At 38.9% G+C, this 21,662-nt stretch overlaps 1 protein-coding gene across 2 annotated transcripts in view; it reads left to right on the top strand.

Moving 5' to 3' along the window:
- LOC134400795 (transducin-like enhancer protein 1) overlaps nucleotides 1-18,828 on the top strand; it is an 89,177-nt gene extending 70,349 nt beyond the window's left edge. For both annotated transcript variants that reach the window (XM_063129376.1, XM_063129375.1), the window contains exons 15-20: nucleotides 3,099-3,348; nucleotides 5,214-5,461; nucleotides 15,219-15,366; nucleotides 17,006-17,156; nucleotides 17,846-17,922; nucleotides 18,219-18,828. In XM_063129376.1, the coding sequence (XP_062985446.1) occupies nucleotides 3,099-3,348; nucleotides 5,214-5,461; nucleotides 15,219-15,366; nucleotides 17,006-17,156; nucleotides 17,846-17,922; nucleotides 18,219-18,326 (982 nt within the window). In that variant the 3' untranslated portion in view covers nucleotides 18,327-18,828. The remainder of the gene's footprint in view (nucleotides 1-3,098; nucleotides 3,349-5,213; nucleotides 5,462-15,218; nucleotides 15,367-17,005; nucleotides 17,157-17,845; nucleotides 17,923-18,218) is intronic.
- Nucleotides 18,829-21,662: the final 2,834 nt, after the last annotated feature.

Raw genomic sequence — 21,662 nt, 5'->3', positions numbered from 1 at the left:
ACTTCCATCTTAGCCTGTGTGTACTATATAAATAGACAAGATAAACTTTGAAAATCCTAGGTGCTGAGTTGATCTCCTTTCATTATTTGCCTTTGAAACTAGGCTGACGCTACGCCTGATCACCCCAAGGCAGCAGGATGCCTTCAGTTACCCATAGCAACTTTCTGATGGCATATCCTTATCTGTGATAGATAAGTCTATTGAAAATTTCTGGTGTAGGAGTTCAGATAATGCACCGTCTGCTGCAGATTCATATTGACAGCAGGAGAGTTTTCAGCTTCAGTTTGAAAGCTAGTTTCTTTCAGGCACACAAATCGGGATGTCATACTGAATTTATTTTGTAAATGGGATGCGGCATCCTAGCTGCGTATCCTCTTCTTGTTAGAGGGGGAAGGGAGATTTCCCTCTTCTTCAAAACAAATAACTGAAACTCCTTCTTTGTCTCAGTGACTAGTTGTTCTATTATTTCATATGTGTAGCAACCTGTGGGTTGTGTTTTGTGTATTTGTTTATTCATAGAATTTTTTTAAAAAAACCATGTACTAGTCCTGTCTTCCTAGCAAAATAGCATTTTTGTACAAGCAGTCAACAATTAGAATAGAACTAGCTGCTGTTTTTAAAAATAATAATAATAATAATCAGCCTCCTGGGAACACACTCTTGTTTTCCATTCTGCTGCTATTGAAAGAACTCCCCCTAGACAACCTGTTTCCTCTCCACCACCTGACAACAAGCTAACAGAATCAAAGGCCCACAACTATTAAAAAAATAATCTAGTTCTTGTTAAAGGCTTCCTGTGTTTAAAATCCTGGGAGTGACTTTGGACATCAGCAATGTGTACAAATTTTAGAAGCATAGATATAATCTATCCTGTATTTATGTATATCATTAACACTCAAAGCTACTGTAAGCTTCTTTTCATAAATATAGTTTTGTAGTACTCCCTCTATTAATCCCTGCTATTTTATGTATCCCTAGTACAAAAGAGCTGCGTTTGGACAGCACAATAATCAGTGGTGGGTTAATACTCAACTCCACGGTTGATTATCGAGGGGATACTCCCCACACAACATGATTATAATCGACCGTGGTGTGGATTAAGGCAGCATCAAGTTGACTATTAGTCAACGGTGTGTTTGACTGACACATCCCTGCCCTCTCTCCTCCTGCTGCTGTCCCGTCAGCCGTTGTGAGTTCTGCCAGCTGGACTAGAGTGACAGCCACCACTTTGTTCATTCTTGCCAGGGGACTCTGTAGTCGCTGAAAATAACTAACTGTATGCAATGAAATAGTCAACGTTGCCCGACACATGACACAATAACCAATGGCTGTTGAAATAATCAATTCTGCACAGTGTTGGTTATTGGCGTTGGTTATTTCAGCCTAATAACAAACTGCGGTGTGTAAAAGTCAACACAATAACCAACCATTGACTGTTTAACTCACTGTGGGTTATTGTGTCATCCAAACCTAGTCAAAATGTGCAGTCATGTATACATTTGGCAGTGGAGGACTGGGGGTGGGGACATCCCATTGAACCCTGTGAGTCTGCCAAGTAAATATGCATAGGATCAGGTTAGTAGTGACTTTGGACAATTGTAAGCTGACCTTGTATGTATTCTTTCAGCATCCAAAGTGAGCTTTTTGTTGTTGGTCTTGTTTTGCATGAGATCCCAAACTGCTGTTGCTCAGTGGTGAAGCTAGGTAATTTTAGACCCTGTACTTGGGACCTTATGGAACCACCTTTTAGATGGCCATGTGTGTTACTTCAGTTTGGAAGCACACAACCAACATTTCTTTTGCCGTCCTCCTGGCCACCACTCCATGCTTTAACAATTGATTTTTTAGAGCAATCCCCCCACCCACGTTTGTCAAACCTGATTAAAATTATCATCATGATTATCATCTACATTTTAAACACACTTAAATCATAGCACTATCATGGCTACAGGAATAAAAAGGAGTTTGCTTCTGCTGCCCCAATGCCCTTATCACTTGCCTCTCTCTGGGTGGTCACTCGTAGGCCACCTGGGATACAAAGTCCAGCTGTAGCTGCACCATTGCATTTGCACATAACAGCTGTTATCTTTTTTTCTTTCCAAAACAATTCCTTCTAAAACACCAGGTTCATTTCCACCTTTCGGTCTGGTTCAGTGATGGGGGAACCTGTGGGCCGCCCGACATTGTTGGGCTATAACTCCCATCATCCCTGACCATTGACCATGCTGGCTGGGGGAGCAGACTAACTAAATCACATAATCAATAGTTTTAGCCTCACAGAGAATCTAACAAATGAGAAACTAGCGGTAAGTGAAAATGCAATGTGGCTAGAGAGATGGGGAGAGATTTATTTCCTTCCTTCCTTTTCTTCTGTTTGTGTATATCTGATGTACTTGTTGCTCCTGATTGAGTGATTAGATTGATTTCCTCCTTCTCTCCCTTAAAAATCCATGCCTCAAGTTTCACCAGCATGCTTTGCCATCAGTTGTGAATCCCTGGATGGCCGAGGATTGTAGGGGGGAAAGTGTAACGGGGGATGATAGTAATCTTCATTAAGAACTTACTTTCATGTGAATGGATTCTTCTAAAAGTCTCCTCACACAAAAATAAAATAAAAAAATAAATTTAAAAAATCTATGTCCATCATTGGATGATCAAAAGGTCATTTCCCCATATAAATGTAGGTGTGTTTTATTTATTTATTTATTTATTTATTTATTTATTTGTAACATTTCTATACCACTGATTATAATCAAATCGTTCAGCTTCCACATTCATCAGGAATTGGTAGATGTGAATTTGAAAGTACATTGTACATTTATTTCACTTGAATTCAAAGGACAAATACAGCTCAGAACTCCGTCCACATGGTTATTTCCCATGCCAGTGTCCCCCATCCAGGTGCAATGGTGTGGCAAATAACCATGTCACTAGCCATGCCCTAGGGATTAACATTCTTCAAATTAGGACATCTACTCCACATTGCTGCTTGTAATGGACGAACTGGCCCACTGTCATGATTTAGTATCTGAAATAGGCCAACCATGTGAACTGTGGTTTCTTTTCCCCTTCCCTTTTTTTCTTCTCATCCCAAACAGAGCGTACTCCTTTCACGTCACTGCAGATGGTCAGATGCAACCAGTTCCTTTCCCCCCAGATGCTCTCATTGGGCCAGGAATACCTCGGCATGCTCGCCAGATCAATACTTTGAACCATGGGGAAGTGGTGTGTGCAGTTACCATCAGCAACCCAACCCGACATGTATACACTGGTGGGAAGGGCTGTGTCAAAGTCTGGGATATCAGCCAACCTGGCAACAAGAGTCCTGTTTCACAGCTGGACTGCCTGGTAGGTGACTATGACCCTTCCACATAAGGAGATGTTCCAATGGAATCCCACATGGAAAAAAAGGTCCAGATGAATTTAGCTAGCCATTTAGCTAATGCAGTCTTCTTCAACCTAGGACTAAAGAAGCTGGGGTGTTGTAGTCTAATTCATCTGGAGGCACCAAATTGGGAAATGCTGAGCTAATCTACAGGCTATATTTTGGTCCAAAGCAATGTAAATAAAAGTTTAAGACAACAATAAATAATAAAAACTAAGCACTGCAGCAACAACAAAACACAATCAGTCACAGTCAACAGCTTATTGAAAGTTGAAGGGAAGGAACCAGGGCAGCATTGTGAGAGGAAGGCGTTTCAGAGCTTGGGACCTGCAACCAAAAAGGCCCTGTTCTGCAAGGCAATGACAGATGGACCAAGTTTTTGCTTTCAGGCCTTGCAAGAGATACAGATTATTAATATTATTATTTTTATAGCTGATACCTTTCCCCTTTTTGATTTTGCAATATCTGTGGTGATAATTTCTTGGTACTTCAACTGTGCATCCCTGGAGAGTTTAGTAGAACTTTACTTAGCCTAGCATATCATGAAATGAGGTGTTTGCATTTAAAATTAACTCTTGGAAAGTGAAAGTGACAAAATAAAATGTTTAAGCTTGTTTTTTCCAAATTAATTACATTTCTGAATTTAAGTAGGAATTCCTAATTTCCTTTTAAACTTTGTTTTTTTCCTAATTGGAATCAAAGTCTGTTATAACGTATCATTTTTTATTTAGATAAGACAAAGTTGATCAATGGGAACGCAAATCCAGGTTTTAATTATGACCCCGTTAAGGACAGCTTGTTTTTATTTTAGTTGAAATGTTTGCTGTGAAAAGTTCAGGAACTTAAATAATGATGCTAAATGTGTTACAGCAAATCACTACTTTTAAAGGAACCTTGTGGCACACTACTGGGTCAATGTAACCCGTCGTTAGGTTTGTATGATGAGGGATGCCAAAGATGTAAAAGCTAGTGTATACATCTAGGCTAGCATTGTCGACACTGACTGGCAGCTGCACTCCATGGTTTCTGGCTGGATTCTTTCCTAGCCCTACCTGGAGATGTCAGGGATCGAAAACAGCTACTCTCCCACTTCTGGGTACAGTGCTTCAGGTTAGCAAAATTTGAGATGTGCTATTCTTTATTGTGACCCATCAGGTCAGAAGAGGGGAAAAAACCCTCCTACCATAACAGAATGTTCCTCTATTCTAAGTGTAACACAGAAATACAAAATAATTGCTTTCTCTTTACTAGCACTAGACGGTCTTTTATTGGTTTTATCCTCTTGGTTGTTACAGAATTTTTACCACTCTAATGTGGCTATTAAAAGTGAGAATTTTGACAACGGCTCCATTTATGGACTAGAACCTGCAATAACCGAGGCCTGGAATGTTTTCCATTCCTTTTTTTCTTAGTTTTCAGCCACAAGTATTCTCAAATGGTGAAACTAGAGATATTAATGATTAAACTGGAAACAGAGCGTCCATGACCAGTGAAGGCACCCTGGCTTTGTCAAAATGACTCCTTTAACAACACATTGAATCTTGTGGAAAAAACAACAGCAAGCTTTTCTTGGCTCTGGTTCTCTTTGCTAAACTTAGCCTGCAGTAAGGTGGAAGAATAGCAGTCCATCACCTTGAAAACAAAGCAGAGCCCTACTTCCAAGAAAGAACTTAGCTTGAATTTTCTTAGCAGTAGGAGACGGGATTGGCAGTGACTTGTGTTCTTTGGAACTTTTTGTATTCAGGGTCTGGATGCAGCATGAAACATGTCATTGCCCATTAGTGCAGAAAATGTATTAATGTTATTTGGGCGGTTTGTACTTCTACAGAACAGAGATAACTACATTCGATCTTGTAAATTGCTCCCCGACGGATGCACCCTGATCGTCGGTGGGGAAGCCAGCACGTTATCCATTTGGGACCTGGCAGCCCCGACTCCACGTATCAAAGCGGAGCTGACGTCCTCTGCTCCTGCCTGCTATGCTCTTGCAATCAGCCCTGATTCCAAGGTCTGCTTCTCCTGCTGTAGTGATGGAAACATAGCAGTGTGGGATCTTCATAATCAAACGCTGGTCAGGTTAGTTGCTTCTCTTCAGACAGTGTGTGTGTGTGTGAGAGAGAGAGAGAGAGAGAGAGAGAGAGAGAGACAAAGACAGAGACAGAGAGAGAGAGAATTTACTCCGTGAATGTGCTAGATCACTTAAATTAATAGTTTGGAACAGGTGACCATTGAGACAGATTTGGCTGATTTTTGCACAGAGGATCCATGCATTTTTTATTTTTATTTTTATTTTTCTACAATACTTAAACATACACATTTACATTTTCACATAAAAACAACAACAACAACATACTACATAATGTTGAAATGTTGAATACATAATATCTTATCTTAATAACATAATCAAGATTAACATACAAGTGCACCCCCCACCTCGGGATCTCATTCCTGATTCCAGAATCTCATACTTCCTTCTGCTGGTGGTTTCCCACTTCCTTTAGAAAACACAAATATTAGGAACTGTTTCCAAATTCCTTCAAAATCATTTGATTTAGCTATACCTCTTCTCCATTTAATATTACTTGTCAATTTATCATTAATAGCTATATCCCATACTTCTTTATACCATTCTTCAATAGAATATTCCCCTTGAATCTTCCAGTTCCTAGCTACAATCAATCTTGCTGCAGTCAACAAATTCGTTATCAGTTCCTTAATTTCCTTTTTACATTTAAAATCTTCTTCAAATAGTGACAGCAATGCAGCTTTTGGTGTTCGTTCTATCTTCATTTCCACAATTTCTTCAATCTCCAAAAACACCATCTTCCACAATTTCTGAACATAGTTACATTCCCACCACATATGCAAATACGTTCCTTTAACCCCACAACCTCTTCAACAATTTTCTGATTGCTGATTGTTTATCTTATTCAATCTAACCGGAGTTAGGTACCACCTCCATACAATTTTAAAATAATTCTCTTTTATTCTTACTGACATATTTCTCAACGCTCTTTGTTTTCATAATCCCTCCCAACCCTGTTGTCCTATTTGTACCTTCAAATCTGTCTCCCAAACCATTTTACCCGAATTATCCACCGTCCCTTTCTCCACCAATATTCTGTATGTTTCACTCATCAACCCTTTTAACACTGTTCTTTTCTCCCTTTCATTATCTTTCTTAACTATTAGTTCCTCAAACTTTGTTAATTCTCTACAATCTCCATTATCTCTTACCCACTTTTTAGTCCACTGTTCTAATTGCCTATAATTTAACCAAGTTAATTTTTTATCCTTCAAAACCTCTTCCATATCCTCTCTTGTACTCATTCCTCTTAACCAATCCCTTAATTTCATTTTATTTTTTTCTATTAAAACTTTACTTAATCTACTCTTTAATTCCTCCGGGAAATTCTTCAACATTATTACCGGTGACAAAGGAGAGCTGCTTGGAAGCAGCTCCCCTTTATATTTACTCCAAATTTCCCAGTGAGACCTCAAAAGCGGGTTATTTATACTTTCCACCTATTTTTTTTTCCCTTCCATAAAAAATACATTTTCCAAATTAGTCTCTATATTACTTGTAATTTTTTCTTCCATCCAATCTAATTCCCCTAATCTTGTAATTGCCTCCACTATATATCTTAATCTATTAGCTACATAATATAATTTAATATTCGGGAGACTCAATCCTCCCTTTTTTTGGCTCAAATACCATTTACTTTTATTTACCCTCACTTTCTTATCACCATTACAATAATTATTTATAATCCTTTGCCAACTTTTTAACTCTAATTCTGAAATTTTTATTGGTAGCATCCTGAACACAAAATTAATCTTTGCTAAAATCTTCATTTTTATTAATGCTATTCTTCCAAACCAAGATAAATTTAACCTTTTATATTTTTCCAATTTTGCTAAAATCTCTTTTTTTAACACATTTAAATTCTCTTTCTCTAAACTCTCTAGCTTCTGCGTAATTTTTATTCCCAAATATCTAATCTGATTCTTAACTCTCATTTCTCTTCCCTTTTCTTCCCAATCCTTCTCTTCCTTTTTAGTATAATTAAACAACATCAATTCTGATTTAGGCCAATTTATTTTTAACCCCGTAATATCCTCAAATTCTCTCAGTTGCTGTTTAATTCTCCCCATCTTCTCTATTGGATTCTTTAACGTCAACAACGTGTCGTCTGCAAACATATTCAATTTAATTTCTTTCATACTACCTATTCCTTCAATCTCCTCATCTTCTCGTATTGCATTCGCCAATAATTCCATTACCATTACAAATAGGACTGGTGAGAGCGGACATCCTTGCCTTGTGCCTCTGGCTAGTCGTATCTTATCTGTCACACTATCATTCACTACCACTACGGCTGTATTTTGAGAGTATAACTGTTCTATTATCGCTTTAAATTTATTTCCAAACCCCATTTTATTTAAAACCCTCTTTAAAGCTTGCCAGCTCAAACAATCAAAAGCCTTAAAAATATCCAATGCCAGAATTCCCGCTTTAACCCTAGACTTATTTATCACCTGTATTACATTTAATACTCTTCCCACTAAATTAGACATGTGTCTACCTGCCACAAATCCACATTGGTCCTCCCCTATGTATGTATTCCTCTATAAATTTATTCAACCGCCTTGCTAAAATAGTTGAAAAAATCTTAGCATCTTGGTTTATTAATGAAATAGGTCTATATGAATCAGGGACAGTCAAATCTTTATCTGGTTTTGGTATTAAAATTATTAATGAATGTTCCCATGATTCTGGCGTTCTATCCCCTTCCAATATGGAATTATACAAATTTAATAATTTTGGTACTAAAATTCTTTTAAAAACCTTATAATATTCTGGACCTAAACCATCTACCCCCGGTGATTTACCCGGCTTCAAGTTCTCAATTACTTCTTCTACTTCTCCTTGAGTTATTACCTTTTCCATTAACTCTTTATGCTCTATTTTTATTCTCTTCTTTATATACTTTTCTATATAAGCTTCCAACTTTTGTTTTTGAATATCCTTTCCCTTATACAATTCTTGATAAAACTCCTGAAAAATCTTTACTTTATCCTTCATTGTATGACAATACTTCCCTTGTTTATCCTTCAAAATCCCTATCCCATTCCTGGCTTTTTCTTTTTGTGTGAGCCTGGCAAGCAATCTAGAATTCCTATTACTGTTTTCAAAATACTCCCTTTTCATATATATTAAATTTTTTTGAACCTCCTCTAAATTTAAATTTTCTAATTGTTTTTTCTTTGCTTGTATTTCTATTAATTTATATTTATTTTTATATTGCCAATAATCTTTCTCCATTTTCTTAATCTCTTCCTCCAATTGTTCCTGCTCTGCTACTTGTTGCCTCCTTAAATTACACATTTCTCTAATACATATCCCTCTTGATACTGTCTTCATGGTATCCCAAACTACTGCCCTTGACGTTCCTCCCTTCTCATTAATTTCCCAAGACTCTGTCAATTCTCTTTGCATTTTTTCTACCACCTTATTATACTTCAAAAGTTTTGTGTTTAGTTTCCACCTAAACGCTTCCTTATAATTCTTTTTAACTGTAAACTCTAAACTTAACAATGCATGGTCTGTTACCTTTATTACCCCCATTTCCATTTTACATACCTTACTTGCAAACTCTTTTGAAACCATTATATAATCTATTCTAGAATATGTCTGATGAACTGAGGAGTAGTAAGAAAATCCCGAATTCGATCCATTCAGTAAACGCCAACAATCTACATAATCTTTTTCTTTTACTAGTTTATTCAATATAGTAATATTATTTCTTTTTTCCACATTTGTGGGGTTTGATCTATCCACTCTATTATCCATTACCATATTAAAATCCCCAGCTAAAATAAGATATCCTTCCCTAAACTCCTCTATTTCATTAAATAAATCCATAAAAAACTCTCTATGTCTCTCATTAGGGGCATAAACATTTACTAATATATATTGTTCACTTTCTATTTGCCCCTTTATCATAAGATATCTACCATTATCATCCTTTTTTACAGTTTTCAGTATGAATCCACTTTTTTTTGAAATCAAAATTGCTACTCCATTTTTTTTGACGTCCCTAATGACTTTTCATAATAAACAGACCACCTTGTCCGGATTTCATTTACGCCATCAAATTTTTGGTGTGTTTCTTGCATCATAATAATATCAGATCTTTCTTTATTTAACATTTGTTCTATTCTCCTCCTTTTAACGACTGCCCCCAGACCTTTAACATTAAGCGTTGATACTTTAATATTCTTATTCATAATCACCCTTTTGATTTTCCTTCCGATCCCGTGTGCTCTGCAACTCATAAACATATACAACAACAAAAATAAAAATAAACCCTGAACCCTCCTTCAACTCCCTCCCTCCCAGCCTATTAATCCCCCCAACCCCTCTTCCCCCCCACTACCTTCCCCCTCCCCATATCCCTGTGAGTCTATTACTCCGGCCATTATCTAACTTAGGGGAGAGGGGAGAGGGGGGAGGCGGGGCCCCGCCCTAACGGCAAGATCTCTGTACTTAACTACTTAACATATTATTATCTCATAATACCATTCCCCATTTTACCCCGTCCCAGACGCCCCGGCTTTGGCTCCATTCCCAACTCCAGCTCCAAGACTTGCATCCTTAAATAACCCCAAACTCTTCAGCAGCTCCTTGCCCTGCTCCAAAGAGGTTACTCTGTGTTGGCCCCCAGCATAGGAAAACTTTAAAAAAACAGGGTAACCCCAAGAATATCTCACTGTATTTTTTGTTAGCGTTTCAGTTATTTGCTTAACGCTGCGCCTCCATTGGAGTGTTTGCTGACAAAGATCGTTGAATACTTGCACTGCTTTGCCTTTATATGACCATAGACCTCAGTTTCTTCATCACTTGCTCTTTTTTGTAGTAACTGCCAAATCTCACAAGAATGTCTCTGGTTGATCCTCTATAATTTGCTCCTCCCACTCTATGGATCCTTTCGATATCACAGTCTTTTATATCCAAATCTGGCATCATATCATTGAACCACTTCAATACTATTTTTCTCAAATCCTCTGCTGGTTCTTCAGCAAATTGTTTAATGCGTACATTACAACGACGATCCTGATCTTGAAGTTGGATCAACTTTAGATCTTGATCTTGAAATTTCACCTCACAACTTTTTTCAAAGACATCCTGTTTTTTCACAAGTGCTTTTACTTCCACATCCAGCTTCTTTATCTCTCTGTCATTTTGCGCGATCTTATCTGCAAGCACCCCCATCCGTGCTGCTGCGTTTTTTTCATTAACATCCATCTTCTTGCTCAAAGTGGCAGTGCTATCCAGAATCAGTTTCTTCAATTCTTCCAATGCAGTTGAAATTGGCACCATGCCAGATCCCTCAGCCATCTTGACAAATCCGTTGCTATCACTTCCACTACTTTGTGAGTCTTTTTCTGCAGACACTTTCTCAAGACGGGCCAAATTATGATTAGAAGGATGAACTCTTTGCCAAGTAGCCTTCCCCGGGTTTTTTTTTCCTTTCTAACTTACGGCATGGGTCTATTTTTAACTCTGAGTCAATGTCCCGTTTACAATCCACACCATCTCTCTTTCTACGCAAATAAACACTTCTTCTTCGGTGCTTTTTTAAAGGGTGAATTTACTGCCAAATAAACCTTTCTCTCAGATTAGGAGTATAAATCACCGCTTATCAGACTTAGGAGACGGGAGAGCTGTAGCAAAGTTAGTTTCGTTTTCTAACTCCCCCCTCCTTCCGTCTGTTTACAGCCAAGGAACGGGCTGCTTTCCTCCCTCCTTTTTCTGAGTCTGCTTCCGAAAACAGGATTTTCACCCTCTCTTAGCACTCATAATCATCAACCTTCATTTTCATTAACGACCCATGCCTTTTTAAGTGAGATAATTAGCTTTCCAGATCTTCCCGATCGGGAGCCCTTAAGGAGAGATCTTACCAGTCATGGCGTCCGGCTCCGCCCCTGGATCCATGCATTTTGTCTGGGCTTGGAGACCAACTACTACAGGATACCTTTCCCTACTTTCTTTCTCTCACCCTCTCTCTGTACTTCTGTCCATATGCTAAGCGTCCTTCCTTGCTGATTCGACTCTTCTCCCTCTTCTGCTATCTTATCTGAACTGGAAACATCTCTGATTCTAGATACATTTAACGGTATGCCCCCCTTTGCAGAGTAGTGTGCATGCCACCATTCCACGAGAGCTCAGAAAATGTGCACAATTTGGATATGGGTGGAAAATTCAGGTTCCTTAGAATTTCAGCTTATGTTTGCTAGTTTGTTTAAAGAGTCTAGCCCTTATGACTGTGAAGGCATACTTGACAGTGACTGGGTTCAGACAACATAATAACCAGTGGTGGTTTAAATAGTCAATAGTGTTTTACAGGCCTCTCTATTTCTTTAAACACTCAGCTGATTATACTAAGTGTTAAGACTGTCCCAAGGCTATTGGCAACAAAGGTACAAGGGCATGAGACAGCTCTGAAACCTTTCACTTAAGTAAAGAATAATACAAGTAGAAATTCGCTCATGAATTCTGTTTTCTGATTTGTGTCCTAATGCATTTTGTCAGCTGATGGGGTTTCCTCTCCTAACCCAAGACTTAACAGAGCAATCTTCTGCTCAGAAATAAGTCCCATTGAGTTCAGTGGGACTTACTCGCAAGTAAGTGTGTATAGGATTGCTGCCTAAGTGGCTTTCCTTTCTGCAGACAGTCTCTAGCACTTCCAAGTTTGCAAGGTAGGGAGCATGATTAACATAACGCCCACATAAGTAATAGCCTTTCAAGCCTTCGAGAGTACAGAATGAATGTGTTGGTGCATCTTAATGTGAATGCTTGGCAAGGCAGTGACTTTTAACTGCCTAAAATAGCTTTGTAATATGACAGTGTTTGGTGGACCACAAGACCAACTTTTCATGCATCACAACAAAATTGGCAGCAGCCCACAATAAATCTCAGCAAGCACAGCTGACTTTTGCACCTGCCTTGGTAATGAGAGGCTATTTAAAGCATCAAAGTTTGGGCACGTAAGCATTTCTGGACACTTGCAGGCTGAATGAGTCATCTTAATTATGAACAGGCCTGTGTGAACTCTGCGCTTAAAGGAAATATCAAAATTCTATGTCAAGGTAGTCCAAAATCCAAATAAATCCAAGCCCCTGAGCCTGACTTCAGGAAAATGCTAATCAGCTGATTCCCTAAATATTTCGTCAAGGGTTCTTTTGCTCAAGTCTCTATTCACAAAGTAATTTCATTAAAGAAAAATGCTGATACTTGCCTAGATGATGATGCAGTGCCCATTTCTCACTTCTGCTTGTTGTTACGCAATCACATCTTTGCAGAATATATATACAGGCCTATTTATATAGGTTGTTTTTGGTGCCTATCCAACCACCACTTAAGTTGCATCCACTTGAAATTGGTGACTATTTACCAGCTTTGTGTGTAATCCATGAGGCATGGTGGGAGTTGCATACAAGACATGTTCTGCGTAGTACTTCATGCTGAGGAGCATCACTTTTCATTTGACATCTGCCTTTGCATTCCTTAATCCATAATTGCACTCAAATGGATTTCCCTTGCAGTGCTAACAGATCAGACCCTCTTAAAAAGGAAGTGTTGTAGTCAAGCAGTAAGACCTGTTCATGAGAAGAAAAACCATAACAGTAAACAGTCATTTTACAAAGTCTTTCATAAAATTTCTTGTGTGTAATTGTCAGTCTTCTGTGCTGCCTCCTAATTGCTTGGTTACTTTTGTGAAATAGAGACATGAAGCGAAAGAAACACCCTTATTCAACACTGACAACATTAATATTTGAATGGTCTGACATGTAGAACTTGCAGATTTGGCTTTTAAGATGCAAGGAAATAAAAGTAATATTTGAAATGGCCTCCAGTAGGGGCTTGGAGGTTCTTTCTGCATGCAGACCTATTGTCTTATCAGTCTTACAGCCTGGCTCACTTTTGATAGATTGCGCATAGGGTGACCATATGGAAAGGAGGACAGGGCTACTGAATCTTTAACAGTTGGATTGAAAAGGGAATTTCAGCAGGTGTCATCTGTATGCAGGCAGCACCTGGTGAAATTCCCTCTTCATCACAACAGTTAAAGCTGCAGGAGCTATATTAGAGTAACCAGATACAAAAGAGGGCAAGGCTCCTACAGCTTTAACTGTTGTGATGAAGGGGGAATCTCACCAAGTGCTGCCTGCATACGAATGACACCTGCTGAATTTCCGTTTTCTATACAGCTGTTAAAGACACAGGAGCTTTGTCCTCCTTTCCACATGGCCACCCTTACAGCATACACACACACACCATGTATAAAGGATGACATAATTAAGCACCGTACCACATTAGTGACATCAAACACAATTAGCTTTCTTTATATTGGCATCAATTGCCACTTATGGGACTGTTGCATGAATAGCTACATTTGGGTGAGTTCATGTGAGAGAAGAGAAATAAGTGACCCCTGACCCTTTTATATTGTGGTTTTATATTGTGGTTTTACGTTTCCATATTTTATATTTTACACTGTGCCTTATGGTTTTATTTTTTGTAAACTGTCCAGAGAGCTTAGACTATTGGGCAGTATAGAAAAGAAATGAAATAAATAAGTATGCGTAAATGAATTCTGAAGGAGCTTTCATGGACAAGGATGTTAAGGTGCAATAAAATAATGGTTGGATAGGGGGCATTAGTGACAGAATATCTTTGCAGCGTGGAGTTTGACATGGGGAAAGCTTGGGGGAAAAGTGGCTCATCTGTCATTTACCTGGGCAAGGGAGAGAAAATAATTTCAGTTCCTCTAGTGGGCTTGTAGAAGCAAGGACTTCTGCTTATCCTTTTGTCACATCCTTAATTACTGTGGAGCAGTTGAGTTCTTTCCAGGTTTCGTGAGCAATAAGTATTGGTTGCCAATTTGCTATGGATCACTTCTTAGCTTTACTTGTGTTAGTAAAAGTAGCAGAAAACGAAAGGAGTGCACTAACGGATAACTCTAAATTTTCAGACCAATGACTCCAGACATGCCAGGTTGATTCATAGCTTGTCCCATGGTAGCCGTTCTTGCCCCTTCCTCTTTTGCTGTTAAGGCATGGAGCTAAAGCTAATTGCTGATGGAAAAAGGCAGGCGCCTCTGAACACTCCAGTTTAGGGATTAAGGAAGGCTCGAGCTGAACTCTTTGTTACTGAGAGCAGGGATTTCCGAACACTGAGATTTAAAACGTAAAACATAGTTGAATAATGATGACAGCTCATGACCTGTTTGCTACCAAGGGCATCGTTTTGCAGGCTCAGCCAATGCAAGCACAAAGCTTAGGTTTTTGGATCCTTTCCTGCATGTGTTTATGTAGCTGAACCTTTTAGGTATTTTTTTTTATGTTCTTGATTCACAGCTTAAACAAAGCCTGTATATAACAGGCTGCCTCTATTTGAGGCAATTTGTCCTTTGAGTTTAGCATAGTAATCTGTTAAGTTTTATTTCCTGGTGCTGTCATAGTGAATTACGTTATAGCTTCTCAAATAGTCTTCTTACCTTTTTTTTTTTTAACAGTTCTGTGCAAATGTGTGGTTAGTTCTCATTTAGTTCGATTTGTGGTACATTTCATGTGCTTTGGCACCTGCAAAATAGCTACAGTGAGCATATTTTACGTTAGGGAGGGGAGGGGGACAGGATTGCTGCTTGCTGCACATTGGTCGATGCAGAGAAGACGACACACATACGGAGTCCAAAACTAACAACACAACAGTGTTTACCTTGAGTTCTGGCAGGAAATCATTATTCAATCTGGTTTGTTTTATCAGGCAATTCCAGGGCCACACAGATGGAGCCAGCTGTATTGACATTTCTAATGATGGTACCAAGCTCTGGACGGGAGGTCTGGATAACACTGTGCGATCCTGGGACTTGAGAGAAGGGAGACAGCTACAGCAGCATGACTTCACATCCCAGGTATCTAGGTTTTGGAGTTTTTGTTGTGCAGGGGTTTCGTTTTTTGGTTTTTTAAAAGCATCTTTAAAGCACTGATTAATGCAATACTTAACTTTTATCTTATACTCGATACACTTATTAACCTTGGGATGAAGTCAAAGCATTGATAGTTGTAAAATTCTTAGTACTACAACTACCCTTATGATTCACATAAGTTGTTGGTCTAGCCTCAGTTTGCTTTCAGCCAAAACATTTACTGTGGTGCAAAATCAGTCTAGTCAATGAAGCACCCATTAGGTGATTTGTACCACCTGTTTGTAAGGTCATTTCCTTTTAAAACCCAACAATTTTCTATTAAAATAGCATTTAAAATACTGAGTGCATATATGAATCTAAACTGGCATTTTTGCCTGGGCTGGAGCGGTTAAAGCAAAGGCAGTATAAATGCCATGGAACATTCTGAGCTGACATAGGTGCCACCATGGAATTAGCACAACCTATGCACTTAATACATTTCAGTGCTGCCGTTTTGTTATATATCATCATCGCATGTTTTAAAAGAGATGGAAAATAGGGCTGTGCTCCGCTCTGTTTCGGATCATAGAAGTGGGAGCGGAGCGACCTGCTTCGCCTCCACCAAAGCCGGATACGGATCGGGTCAGGGGGGCAGCGGAGCAACACAGAGTGGTTCTCTCATTTGCGGAGCACTCCGCATCTTTTCGGAGCTCCAATTGCCATTTTGGGCATCTTTTTCAATAGGATTGCATTGGGCGAAAATAAATGCCCATAACTTCTTTGTTTTTAAAGCTAGATCCCTGAAACTACTGTGCTTGATCATTTGGGGTCATTTGTGTAGATTTTCAGAATTTTTTGTCATGCAGTTTGCTTACAATTAATTTTTATTGGGTGGTTAAAAGCGGGAGGGGGGAACCTTTTTTTTCAGCATTGATAGACAGGTTCATCTCCCAATCGTGATAAGTGATCAGCCCATGTGAAGCATCCTCCAATCCCAATGTTGGAGGTGGGGGACTAAACCAGAGGCATACAGAGACACTGTTCTCCTGGTGCTCATTTTTGAAGTGTTTAACCTGAGAGGAAGATTCTTATTTAGGTTTATCTTTAAATATTCCCCAAAAATAAGGGCATGATCTGATTTCCTTCAAAATGGGGATGAATAAGGATCTATGTGGAAGCTCTCATGGTGCCTAGTTGCATGTGTGTATCTGGAAAAATGACGGAGATACATGCATTTCTGTAAATGGGGGTGAATCTTTTAAATATTCCCAAAAAATCAGGGCATGATCAGATTTCCTTCAAAATGGGCATGAATAAGGATCTATTTAGAAGCTATCATGGTGCCCATTTTGATGTTTATAACTTGAAAACTAAAAAAGTTATAGGTGTTTTACATTTTCAGTGCAAGTCTATGGGGGGGGGAAGCGGAGATCCGGATCCAGATGCACCGTGGAACGGAATAGAGGCGGATCGCCCCAAAGCGGAGCAGACCCGATCCGAAAGTTGCAGATTGGGATCCAGAGCAGATTGGGGGGTCCGTGCACAGCCCTAATGGAAAATGCCTCAGTCTATTTCTCTGTTTCCTTTCTTGCTAATTCTGCAAGAAGTGTAAACATCTCTCTCTCTCTCTCCTCTTTTTATTAAGATATTTTCCCTTGGCTATTGTCCCACTGGTGAATGGCTGGCTGTGGGAATGGAGAGCAGTAATGTGGAAGTGCTGCATGTAATTAAACCAGACAAATATCAGCTTCATCTGCATGAGAGCTGTGTGCTGTCACTCAAGTTTGCTTACTGCGGTAAGTTGGAGGAAGAGTGGCAAGAAGCCACCCACATTTCTATAAACCTGTCCCACCTGAGCTTAATGTCTTCAGGCAAGAACAAGGCATTTGAAGGCTTTCATTCCATCTTGATGTACCAACTGGAAAATAAAAGTAACAACCGCCTACCAGCTCCCCCAGGAAAGTTGTCAGAGGTTGTTCATGTCTATAATGTGGCAATACGATAAAAGCTGCGTGCCTACACAGCTGGTGGCACATAGTTTGCTTAGACTGTAAGGCTATAGCATGTTGAGTATCAAGAACTTTGAATGGTGCCCAATTGCTTGCTGAGCTTGTTATGCCTTTTTAGTTTAATCATTTATATAAGTCACATCACAAAGGTGGATTTGTCCTGGAACAGGAGAGTCTGGGGATGCCCTGGGGCTGATTTCAGGCACTCTATGTTGGTTAACCATGCAGCAAATGCTTGTCAAAATGAGAAGTTGTTGAATGGTGTAGGCAGTTGTATTGATTTTCCTACAGAATGATCTTTGACAATATTTCACACCCTCTCCTCCCAGTAATCTCCAAACGTATTGAGCATATCCAGGGAGTAATTTAGCCACATGATAAAATCTTCCTTAGATACAAGGCAATATGAACAATATGTAAATCTGCATGATGGTGTAGGATGCCTTACTGTGTTCTCATTGATGGTCTTATTTCAGGCAAATGGTTTGTAAGTACTGGAAAAGACAACCTCTTAAATGCGTGGCGGACCCCATATGGTGCCAGTATATTCCAGGTAAGACTTTCCTCATGGAAAGGATTTGGAGATTTGGGCTGGTGGTAGTGGTGGAGATGTGAAGAAACAAAGACTTATTATATTACTACTCTCACTCATATGTGTATCCCACACTTTCACCAAGGAGCTCAGGGCAGCAAACTGGGATTATCCCATTCTATTCTCAGAAAATGTTGTTCCACACTGTCTCCATTATATCTTAATTTAAGTGGACAAAGAACATTGAATGTTGTGGGAAAGTGTAAACAAGGGTTTTCTCACACACGTATATTGTAGCTGTGTTCTTTCTCTTCTAGTCCAAAGAGTCGTCTTCTGTGCTTAGCTGTGATATCTCCGTTGATGATAAATACATAGTTACCGGCTCTGGAGACAAGAAAGCTACTGTCTATGAAGTTATCTACTGACAAATTATGTTGAAAACGTAAAGTGTTGAACTGGGCCAAACTTAATTTGTAGACTTAGAAAGACTTTTGCCTTTTTTTAATTAAAAGAATAAAAAAGGAAGAACTTGGTTTCAACACCTTCATATGATGCTATTCCACACATATTAAAACAGAAGGCAACTTTTTTTTGGCATCCAGCTACTGGACCAATGTGAAGCAAGAAGGCAAGATGGAATAATGTAGCATAGTTTTGATGGATTTTAAAAGCAGAGTCTGCTGAAGATTGTTGCAGCCTTTTGGATTTCCCCCTTTTTGACCTCATAAAAATCATGCTCATTGCTTGAATATGTTGGATTATGTTTGAATACCTGCAATTCCACGTGCATTCTGTCTTGTGTAGAACAGTGGTATCTTGGATAAACTTGTTTCCTGTTTTTGCCTCTTGGGATATGGGTTTTTGTATTATTATTTTTGAAGATCAAACATTTGTACAAATTGTAAATATATTTGGTTTATTACAGTAAAGGCTTTAGTATCAACAAATGGTCTCTTTTTCCCCCACAACACAGTCTTTTTTAAAAAATCCTTTTGTAATTTGAAGTTTTAATAAGCTAGAGGAACTGTGAAGCAGTTGTAGGTTTTTATATGCTGAGCATATATCAAGCTTATTTTATTAGATAGTTTCCTGAAAACATTTTGCATTCAGAATTCACATTTGTACTACAGAAAGTTGAAAATCAAGCACTTCTTACATTTAGGGAAAATGTAAATGTGAATTTTGAAGAGAAATTTATACAGAAGCATCTGCAAATGGGTGTTTAATGAGTGAAATGTATGACATACCTATGGTTGCTTCTCATGCTGTATCAGAAAACAGGACCTGTCTTCTGTATTGCTCCTTTTGAACAATCCCGTCATTACATGGGGACTACATTGCTGCAAGGCTAACAGTGCTTTCAAGGAAAGAGTTAGGGTCAAAGGTTTCAAGAAGAATATAGGTACAATATTAGAGTAGCCTGTTCTATATTTCATACAGGTAGTATATTCGGTTCATAGGTTAACAATATTTGAATGTGAAGAAACCCTTTAAGGCTTCATTTGTTTGTTTTAAATATTTTCCTCTTTCTGATTTTTTTTGTTCAAAAGTGACCAACTTATCTATATTGATACAGAAAAATGTCACCTGGAAGCCAAAACAACAGGTTGAGAGTAACATTGGCTGAACTACAGACAAAGCTTCCCATTTGGGCACAAATTTCATTCCTGGCATGTAGTGCCTGAAGAGACATTTGTTTTCTTTTTCAATTTACATACTCATTCTACTGAGTCCATTTTATAGCAGTAGGGAATGGAAATAGCCCGAATATATATAACTTTGCATTTGGAATGTAAAATGTTAACTATTCTTGATGCCTGGTTTAATTAATCTTTAAAATTAATACTGTAATCAATCTATATGTATAGATATGTATCAGATGTGCATCTATACAAAAATGGGTGACTGATCCTTTTCATGTGCACATGATGAACTGCTTCTGAGGAATAAGGCTCCAACTTTATACTTTTTTAAAACAATAATTCAGAATTCTTGTCCAATATCAAGCATAGAGTACATCAAACTGCTTAATACATTGGGACAGGGATTCTCCCCACCCCCTATCCACCCATGAACCTACTGTTCTTGAAGTTGATGTGGGACTGTAATAATTTCTTTGCTTTTCAGGACATTTTTTGCAAACCAATATATTTAAAGGCTCAGAAAAGAGTCAATGGCTTGTGTTTTGTTAATGTGATGGTTCTGGCTCTCTGGCTAACCAAAAATGGATGTGTGCATTCATACTCAACCCTATTTTCCTTCCAGAAATCAGGAACTGATACAACATGGTGAATGACATCCACTGCTCTGTTTAGACAGCTTAAGTAAACATATACAGTGTTCAGTTTGCATATTTTATTTCAGTTGCAGAATTGGGAGTTTCTACTTGTGGATTCCTAAATGATCACAGAATTCCAGACATTCTTACTCTTATTTTTCAGCAGCATTTTATTTCGATGGATTGTTCCCCTAGAAAGATACTGTTCCAAGGCTTAGTATAATATGAAGCAACATGGCTATCAATCTTTTGTAACCTACGCTGTAGGAGCATCTATTAGGACTCTTCTGTCTATCAGCTTCTGAGATAAGCTTGTGTGCATGCGCTCTGACCCTCCTGAAGTAGATGTACAGCAACCAGTAATAGTTGGCTCCAGGTGGTCAATTCTCCTCTGTAATTTTCAGTTTAGGTCTCAAACTTTCCCCCTTTTTCCTTGCAGTGTAAAGGCTGCTGTGTTTTGCATCTAGGGTATGTGTATGTTGGTTACCTGGTTCCAGGTGCAAGCTAATTCAAATGCTAGTCTTGGCCTATAAAGCCATGAATGGCCTGTGACCAGAGTGTATCCAGAAAGTCTTTCCACTATATAAACTTGCCCAGGCACAGTGATCCACTTTGCACAATGTTCTACTGTCTGATGTACAGCAGGCAGGGACAAGAGAGCAGGCCGTCTTTGTTGCTGATGCCCAGAGCTTGGAAAAGGATCTTATAAAAGGTCTGAGGGGCTCTATCGCTGCTCATCTGTTGGAAGGCAGGAAAGACTGTTTTCTTTCAGCAGGCTTTTTCTAGATGATGCTTTCAATTTGCTGCTGTTTCTGACCTTTTGGTGGTGTTTAGTTTTCATTGATGTGATTTTATTGTCTCGTTAGTATATTTTCTTGATTAGCTATAAAAAGCTGGGGTAGAGATACTGGAAATAAATAAATTATCAGCCATGATACAGAGTTACGTGCACAGTGCAATCAGCTGTTAGTGCACTCATCTGGGAAGCATCAGCCACCTGTAAGCAAAAATGTGCTTAACGTACATTCTCCTCTCCCATGATCAGCGTAGACCAAGAGTAGGCAACATGCTGCCCTCCAGATGTTTTGGAGTACAGCTCCCATAATCACTGACCATTGGCCCTGCTGGCTGGAGCTAACAGAAGTTGTAGTCCAAAATATCTGAAGGACACCAGTTTGCCTTCTCCTGGTGTGTAGACCATTGGATGACAGCTATGCAGGCATGGTTATTCAGCAATGGGTACCATTCACGCAGCCTTGGTGTATGGTTGTGGTGATTCAACATTAGGAACTGCAGGTATCCCACCCATAGGCTTGTGCAATTCTGTCTTCATTTGGGGAATACATATGCACAAGCTTGCTTGCACATGCACATTGCCCTTGCTAGATAGGGGTATAATCCTCCTTATTTCTACATTTTTTTGTCAAGATGACAAATTGTGTCACAATATAATGACTGAATTAATTACTTATTTGAGCTTTCA

This window comes from Elgaria multicarinata, chromosome 6 (genome assembly GCF_023053635.1).
Source record: "Elgaria multicarinata webbii isolate HBS135686 ecotype San Diego chromosome 6, rElgMul1.1.pri, whole genome shotgun sequence".
In the NCBI taxonomy this organism is placed as follows: domain Eukaryota; kingdom Metazoa; phylum Chordata; class Lepidosauria; order Squamata; family Anguidae; genus Elgaria; species Elgaria multicarinata.
The sequence above is the reverse complement of the archived record's forward strand: the minus strand, read 5'-3'. Positions and strand labels throughout refer to the sequence as shown.